Consider the following 8,671-nt stretch of genomic DNA (forward strand, 5'->3'; position numbering starts at 1 on the left):
TCCCTCTCGCCCCGCCTCCAGCTCCCCCGGCATGGGGCTCGAGCTGCCTTTTCGGCGGACGCTGGGTGTACGGAGCGGCGAAACGTTCGCTGCCTGACTCGAGGCGAGACTCTAATGTCTCCGTCAGCTACCCTCAGCAACCAATGTCTTGTCCCCACTGTTAAATAAAGGCAATTCCTCGGGCGTGTGTCCCTACAAGGGCTCGGGGAACAGTTCCCAAGGGGGGCGGGGCCAAGCTCGTCAGAAGCATTCTCATCCGGGTATTCCCTAGATGCCGCAGCCGCCATCTTTGTTTTGTGCTGAAAGTCGCTATTGACGCCCGCGGGCGCGCCTGCGCCTGACCCGGGCGCAGCCTAAGCCCGAGATAAGCGCGCAGCGACCCCAGACCCTCGCCTCAGGGCAGCGCGGGGGCTCCTTTAAGAGGCGAAGCCAGAGGCGAAACGGAGCGAAGGCGGGAGGGGGAGCAGTGACGTCATCCGACCCCGCCCCCTCGCCCGACCGTCGCAGCCGCCATGTTTAGTTGTTACTTCTTCACACAAGATGGCGGCTCCCAGGGAGGAGGCATGAGCACCCTGCCGTTACCGCTCCTCATGCCGTACAGTTGTCACTTCAGGGCCTAACTCTGGCTTTTGAAGCGGCTCCTGTGGGAAGGAGTCATAAGGTGGGAATCGAGGATCGGACGCTGCCTTGCGTTTTGTTTGCAGTGGAAGAACTGACCCAGGAAGAAGAGAATAGGGGAGAAGGGGGAGCTAATCTCAAGATGGCGGCTCCCAGGGCGGCAGGCGCAGCCTGAGCAGCTGAGGCGAACTGAGGAGAGAGGTTCAAGACCTCACAAGCCGTACGGCGCAAGCCTCTGAGCAGTCCCCGAGAATTCGAGCTTGCTCCACTGGCCTCCGGCGCGCCTCTATTCCTTACGAGTGTCGAGACTGTTTCGGGAGCGGCGGCTGCACTAAGCGCTGGGCGGGGAAACGGGACGGTCTCAAGATGGCGGCTCCCACAATTGTGGTCTGAGCACCGGCGGGACTGGGACAACCGCGGCGCTTGTGGCTCCTATCCACCCGCCCCGGAAGCCGGCCAGTGCGGGGGACTTGGGGGGTGTGGGAACCGGGCCGGGGCTCCGCCATTTCCGGCGGGTGTGGGCTACGACTGAGGAAGGGAGGAGAGAGAGGCGGCTCAAGATGGCGGCTCCCAGGTCCTCCCGCCCGAGCTTATAAGCAGGAGCTCCCGGGCAAGTAGTCAGAGCGGCTGGACTCGTATGCCTCAAGCTTCTCGGGCCTAGCCGCTCTACTGTTTCGGGACGCTCTTTAAGAGTCGGGGTGAAAGAGAAGAAGGAAAAGAGCCGAAGGGAAGGAGGATAGTTAAGATGGCGGCCTCCATGGAGCCGTCCACCGCTGTGTGAGGAACTGCTTTTCCGTGAGAGCTGCCTTAGACGAAAGGGGGTGTGTGGGAGGTATTGGGGGGCTCCTTTCCCGCTCTTTGACTTTTCCCCATCGCGCCCTTTCCCGGAATTATGGCTTCGGCCGTGTCGCCCGCCAACTCTGCAGCGGTGCTCCTGCAGCCCCGCTGGAAGCGAGTGGTAGGCTGGTCGGGTCCAGTGCCCCGACCCCGTCACGGCCACCGCGCCGTGGCCATCAAGGAGCTCATCGTGGTGTTCGGCGGTGGCAACGAGGGGATAGTGGATGAACTGCACGTGTACAACACGGGTGAGTGCAAAAAGCCCGCCCGGTCCCGCCCGGTCCTGGGATCTTTCCCTCCTTCCATCTATTCCCTTTCCCTCCTTTTCCCTCCCTTCATCTCCTCTCCTTCCCTCCATCCATCACTTCCTCACCTCTGTCTCCTTCCTTTTCCACACCTCTCTTCTCTCTCTTCCCCTCCTTTTTCTCCCCCTTCTCCCATTCCTCTCCTTCCACACTGAGCCTGCTTTCTTCCCTCCACAACCCTTTGCTCTGCCTCGTTTCTCTGCTCTTTCCCCCGTTCTTACACCCCCTGATTCCTGTGTTTGAGGGGTGCTTTCATTATTGAAGAGGAACCGTCTAGTCCGGCTGGTGCGGGGGCGTCGCCAGCGGTGGTGACTTCAGACATACACCGTTACCCGGGCGAGCGGGCTGGCGGATGCGTCCCTTTGGTGCAGGCTAATTCCCACCCCCTCCTTCCCTCCCTCCTTCCTCCTGCGCCTGCTCAGCTATTCATCCCTAGTGCTCATTCGGGAGAGATGACAACTTCTAGATTACAGATGAGTTCTGTCTCGAGAAAAGGGGCATAGTCCAGCAGCCTAATCCCGATTTGGGCGGGGGTGGGGGGCTTGTGTGTTTGGTGGGTAACCTCCCTGAGATGGTGCAGGAGCCTTGGGGAACCACAGATCAGGCAGCATTGCCGCCTCCCTCTTGGCATTTACTTCTGCAATGTTTGTCTTCAAATTGCCGGTTTTCTTGATCCTCCGATGTAAGATGAATTCCAGTGATCCCGCAGCGGGCTCAGGTGGTCCCTTACCTGACTCTCCTCTTCCTGAGGTTGAAAGAGGTTACCTGCCCATGTTCATGCTTCCCCCAAACCCAAGGCCTAGTTTTATGGGGCGGGGGGGGGGAGGAGTGCGGGATTGGGTGGCCGAAAGAACACTGGACTGGGCTTCTTTTCTGTCTTTGGGTATGCTGGCCTGTGGCTGGCTTTCAGCCTTTTGCCTGGTGTCCTTGCTGGGTCTCTAGGGCCTGGCTGCATCCTCCTGCAGCCCCCTCCCCACGGTGGCCACTTGGCCTGGTTTGCACACCTATTGCCTCATTCTGAGTGGGCTGTTGAATGGCTGCTGGCCCGTAGCACCTCCCCTTGCTCGTAAGGAGGGGCTTGAGGCGTTGTCACTGGGAACATTGGGCCTGTGTCTGTTGTGTTCTGGGTGAGAGCCTGAGGGACCAAGGGTTGGATGGGCAGGGGAAAGCCCCCCTCCCCTACGTCAGACAATATCTTTTAGGGAGCTCCCCTCTGCAGCCGAAGGTAGATGGGTTCCGGTGGGACATGGCCAGGGCCATCTACCAGCTCTTTTCGTCTTGCTATCATATCTAGCAAAACTCCTTGTGCTCCAGATCCATCCTCCCCCCAGGCTCTAGAAGTATAGGGTCCTTGAGTTGTGGCGCCCCCTCCAGCTTTGAGGTTGCCCTGGGGTGGAGAGCTGGCAGCCGGAGGGAGAAGTTGGAGTGGCAACGGGACAGAGTGCAGTTTTCTCTGAACCTTGTAGGTTTGTTGCCCCCAACTGACCAAGTTGACTTTCAAAGGCTGGTGGGTTGCAGTGACCCTTTGCATTCCGGGTCTCAGCACCTGTTGCCTCCAGCGAGGCCAGGCTGGTTGGTGGTGCTCCGTGCCAGCTCAGACAGCTGCTGGTGGCAGCAATTAGCCCAGTAAGGTAAGGCTGAGGGGCAGGGCTGTTTTTAGAGAGGCCGTTGCCCTGAGCAGAACCTCAGCTCCTTGGATCAACTTGATTCTCCCAAGGCCTGGAGCAGGCTCCTTGGCAGGGAAATACCATTTTAGAAAGTAGGGCAGGGGCCTAATTAGCATCAACTCAACTCCAAAGTCCACTTCTTCCTGGGGCCTCTGCATATTCGTTAGTTTATTATAATGAACTGGTGGCTTCAGCCTTGATTCATCCCCAGCCTGTAAGGATATGTTGGGTAGTCGGGCATAGCCAGCCATCCAGAAGGGCTGCACCCCGATTCCTCCAGGGGAGCACTTTGCATACTGCCCTAGTCAACTCCTTAGGTGACTCCTCAGGAGAGCGACTAGCGACCCTACTCCTGAGTGTTTATGCTCTGACAGATACGGTCAAATAACATAACTCAAACAATGGTGCAGAGATCTCTGGCCTTTCCTGTAGCTGCAAGGTTCTTATGTCCTCTGGAAAGATGGGGCTTGGTGTTGCCCCCCTCCCACCAGCGTGGCCCAGATGCCCCTCATCCTTGGCTGCTGCTTCCACAGCTGCCCTTCTGCTTACCTTTGTTGTTGTTTTAAAATACATTTTTATTGATTTCAGAGAGGGAGAGGGAGAGAGAAACATCAATGATGAGAATCATCGATCGGCTGCCTCCTGCACGCCCCACACTGGGTTTCGAGCCCACAACCCAGGCATGTGCCCTGACCAGGAATCGAACTGTGACCTCCGGGTTCATAGGTCGACACTCAACCACTGAGCCACACCGGCCGGGCACCTTTCCTTTGTTTTAAATGAGGTCAGCATATTGTCCTGAGGTTTCTCTTGCACTTTTCCTTCTACTGGATGAGAGCTCAGAGACTCACTGAGCTGCCAGCGTTCTCTGTTGCTAAGATAAAAGACTCCAGGGGGTGCATTCAGGAGGTGCTAGGCACTTTGCTGGTTTGGTTAGCTCAACAAAGGGGGGGGGGATGTGACAAGGGAATGAGGAGTGGCAGGTGTGTGAGAAAGTGTCTGTTCTTCCTCTTCGACAGTCACTACAGCAGCTGTGGGACACTTGACTGGCTTTTGGGAGGTCTTAGGGTAGCCGTCCTTGACCTCGGGGAATTTTATTTCAGCCCAGCAAAGCGGATTAATCAGAAGACCTGATGCTGACAGGGTGGGGTGGGACCTGGTGAGGGGAGGACATAGCCATTTGCCAAAGGAGCCACCCAAGGCTGGTTGGCCTCAATGGTTCTTTAAGGTCTGCCAACTGTTTCAACTGGAAGGAGCCTTGGAAAATATCTAGTAGAACTTCCTTGTTTTTTCACATGAGGAAATTAGGGGCCAAGAAGGGAAGTGACAGGTCCAGGGTCACCCCACCAGCTGCTTGCGGAGTTTGGCAGGAGTACAGACCTTTACGGAGACCGTTAGACTGTCTCCTCCTTCACAGACGGAGACCACCACCTTGGAGACGCCTCCCAGTTCCTCTGTCCCTGTAGCTAATTAGTCGCTGAACCAAGCTTGTCTCAAATCTGTTCCCCCTCCATTCTGGGCCCTCTCCCCACATGGCTCTTGCAGTCACTTCCTGATTGGCCCTGTTAGTTTAATGTGTCGGGAAATCCCGTTCACCCTTCGAGGCCTAGCTCCAATGGTCCCCTCTTCTGAGAAGTGCCCCCCCCCCATCATCACCCCTGCAAACCTCTTTCTTGGCTGCTCTTCCTATGGTGGGAGGAGGACATGGCAGCTTCCCTAGTAGATTGGGAGTCTGAGTCCGCGAGCTGTCTCCTCTGTGCCTCTCAGCACCCGGCACCGGGGCTGCCACACAGGAAGTGCCTCAGCGTGACAGCGAACAAAAAGGCAGCTGGTGCGGCTGGACCATCTACTCGCTGTGGGGGTTTGGGTCTCTAGGTGGTGACGCGTAGAGGCTGTAGAGGCTGACGGGGCAGCAGCAACTGAAGACAGAGTTGGCACAACATGGAAAGGGGTGGGGGAACTGATAAAACACAGAAGCTGGGGTTTCAGGCTTGTTGAGGAGAGAAGGTGGAATCGTATTTCTGGCCATCCCATGAAGGGTCCCAGGTGCAGGCGGCCTCCCTTCCTGAAAGCCCCCTCCCAGCTGAGAGCAGGGACAAAACCAGAGCATATCAAGAACGAGAGACCCAAAGATTAGGTTGCACGACACTCCCCACTCGATGAGCTAGAGGTAATAGTATTAAGGGGTGACTACGAGCAGCTGTCATGTTTAAGAGACGGTTGCTTGTGCCACCTCAGGGGCCGAACTGGGGCTGGGGATGAAACGAAGAGAGGCAGTTCACAACTTCGTACCTTAACACTGCCCTGCCTGGAGTGTTCTAGAACAAGATTGGGACCTCTTGGGCACCATAGAATGTGCTGGTCATTGTTAGCTCTTAGGGCATCCCAGGTTACTTCTAGTCTGGCAGTGTGTTGGGAAAGTGGTGGGCTGATTCCCTTTGCCATGTAGCTTTGTCCTAGCCCTGGTCCATGGCCCCATAGCCACAAGGGTGTTCAGGTGAGCAAAGGTGGCTGATGGCTCCCTGTTCATGGGGCCCTGAGGTGGGCATCTAGTGATCCCTTTAAGTGACGAGGTTCTTGTCAGTGTCTGTTTTGCTCTGTGACCTCAGGTAAGTTACTTCCCCTCCTGGGTTCTGTTCCTTTATCAATTAAGGGACGTTGGCTGAGATGATCTCAGTGATTTCTGTCAGCTTTTATCCCACTAACTTGGATGAGATCCTTTTCAGGGACCATTCATGCAGGGCGGTCTGCCTCGGCATGGGGAGCTGCTGGCTTTTCTTGGTGTGTATGTGCACGAGGAATGAGAGCAAGGCAGTGAGCCGGGACCTGGGTCTGGGCGCATGCGCATGGCAGGCAGTACGGCATTGCACCTCTGCTAGAAACATGGCAGAGGAGGGGAGAGGAGGATTGGTGCTAGGCATCCTAAAATCCCCGTGACTCAGCTAAACCACAGAGGGGGGACGGGCTGCCTCTTCCACACCAACCTGTAGAGTTGGGTGGTGGGGAGTGACCTAAAGGGCTGTAACTGTCTCAGGAGGTCCAGCTGTGCTTTTATTTATCATTTTATTTTTCCCCTGTCGTTTTTATTTAGTTCAGTACATGGCAAAATATAAATACATAACAGTATGTCCTTTCTTATCATGGGTAGTAAAATCTGTAGCCAATATTTTACATAACAAAAGAAAACTAAATCTGTAAGTTACCAGAAAAGGAACAAGGAATAGGCAAACAATATATTTTATATAAATTATAGAGGCCAGTTACAATGAAGATCTAGCACCTTTGTTTCTAACTCAGATTTTTTACAAAATAAAGTCAACTTGTAATACTTTGTGACCTGCCAGGAGGACATAAACACTGGCCCTTTCAAAAGACAGTGGTCAAAGACAAAATGTTATCTTGATGTCACAGCTTGTTCTTAGTTCTTAACTGGAGTTGATCTTTGTTTGATAGTCTTTTTTTAATATATTGTTATTGATTTCACAGAGGAAGGGAGAGAGATAGAAACATCAATGATGAGACAGAATTATTGATCGGCTGCCTCTTGCACGCCCCCCACTGGGGATCGAGCCCACAACCCCAGTGAACCGAACTGTGACCTCCAGATTCATAGATTGATGCTCAACCACTGAGCCATGCCGGCTAGACTCATAGTCTTTAAGTGGTGGTAGTTTGGCAAGATTTTTATTAGGAAATCCAGCTGTAGTGTCTAGGGCAGGGGTGGGCAAACTTTTTGACTCGAGGGCCACAGTGGGTTCTTAAACTGGACCGGAGGGCCGGAACAAAAGCATGGATGGAGTGTTTGTGTGAACTAATATAAATTCAAAGTAAACATCATTACATAAAAGGGTACGGTCTTTTTTTTTTTTTTTTTTTTAGTTTTATTCATTTCAAACGGGCCGGATCTGGCCCGCGGGCCGTAGTTTGCCCACGGCTGGTCTAGGGCTATGGTTGCTCGGTCTGCGCCTGACAAAGGCAGTCTACACCAGTCAGATCCCAGTGGGTGCTACGTTTTCATCCATATCCCAATCCCTTTGCTTGCTCATGTTGACCAAAACAGATTTAGGGACATGGAAGCAAGCAGGGTTGAGACTGACCCCCAGTTTGAGGATTTACCTCCTGGCTCATAGGTCGATGCTCAGCCACTGAGCCATGCTGGCTGGACTTTTTTCCCCATCACCATTTATCCCTTCTATGCCCTCTTCCACCTCCACCCATCTCCCTCTACCTCTCCCCACCCCCCAATCACCACACTGTTGTCCATGTCCATGAGTTCTCTGCTGCCTGGCTTCGCTGTCATCCTCTTCCTTGGTGGCCTCCTGAGCCTACCCCCAGCTAGAGGTGATGGGCTTTGGGGAAGCTTCTGTGGCCGGCAGAGACTGTTAGGTGCCACAGCTTATGCTACTGCTGCCACCTCTGGCTTTTGAAGGTGTTCTGGAGGGGTGTGGGCATGGCACGGGAGAAGGTGGATGTGGACCATTACCCAGGAGACACCAGCAGAGATTGTTCTTGTGTGGCCTTGTGCCCCACCCCCACAGGCCATGCTGCCTTGATTAGCTTCCCTTGGGTGCCCTGCACCTGCAAGGAGGGGGGGGGGGGCACACCAACCAGTACCGGTTGCTCTTTCAGCCACTTAAAGGTGCAGTCATGGGCCCACAGGAGGAGGAGCCTGGGGCCACTGAGAGAGTATTCTGGGTGTTAAAAGTTTCTTTCTGATGACCCACCGAGCGGTAGGGGAAGGAAGTCGGTGGCCACGTTCCCAGAAGCTGATGAATTATCTTGGTCAGTGACTTCCGGCTTATTAAGGCAAACTTGATGCGAAGCAGGCTGCTTTGAGGTGGCCTCTGAAGTCAAGAGGCTTAGAAGATAGCTGAGGTAGAGGGCTGGCACTTGAATGCTGAAAGGAGAAAGTGCCATAGCCTTGGAAATAGAGGTGCTGTCTCAGCCCCTCCTTTCTTGGACCATATTCTATAGGCCGGTGGATTTGGGGAGTAAGAGAGCAAGGACTCTGGTTCTGGGAGTTCCCGGGTCATTCTGACATCTGCTTCCTTTTGTTCACCAGCAACCAACCAGTGGTTCATCCCAGCTGTGAGAGGGGACATCCCCCCTGGGTGTGCAGCCTATGGCTTTGTGTGTGACGGGACTCGCCTGCTGGTGTTTGGTGGAATGGTAGAGTATGGGAAGTACAGCAATGACCTCTACGAGCTCCAGGTAAATGGCCCCTGATGTACTCCTTACAGTTGT

The 8,671-nt window shown here is 54.5% G+C and overlaps 1 protein-coding gene across 1 annotated transcript in view; it reads left to right on the plus strand.

Annotated features, from left to right (window-relative positions):
* Positions 1-329: 329 nt before the first annotated feature.
* Positions 330-8,671, plus strand: part of HCFC1 (host cell factor C1) — a 24,956-nt gene continuing 16,614 nt past the window's right edge. The window contains exons 1-2 of the mRNA XM_014533249.1: positions 330-1,703; positions 8,490-8,638. Of these exons, the coding sequence (XP_014388735.1) occupies positions 1,511-1,703; positions 8,490-8,638 (342 nt within the window). The 5' untranslated portion in view covers positions 330-1,510. The remainder of the gene's footprint in view (positions 1,704-8,489; positions 8,639-8,671) is intronic.

The sequence above is a fragment of the Myotis brandtii genome, unplaced genomic scaffold, assembly GCF_000412655.1.
Source record: "Myotis brandtii unplaced genomic scaffold, ASM41265v1 scaffold959, whole genome shotgun sequence".
NCBI classification, from domain to species: domain Eukaryota; kingdom Metazoa; phylum Chordata; class Mammalia; order Chiroptera; family Vespertilionidae; genus Myotis; species Myotis brandtii.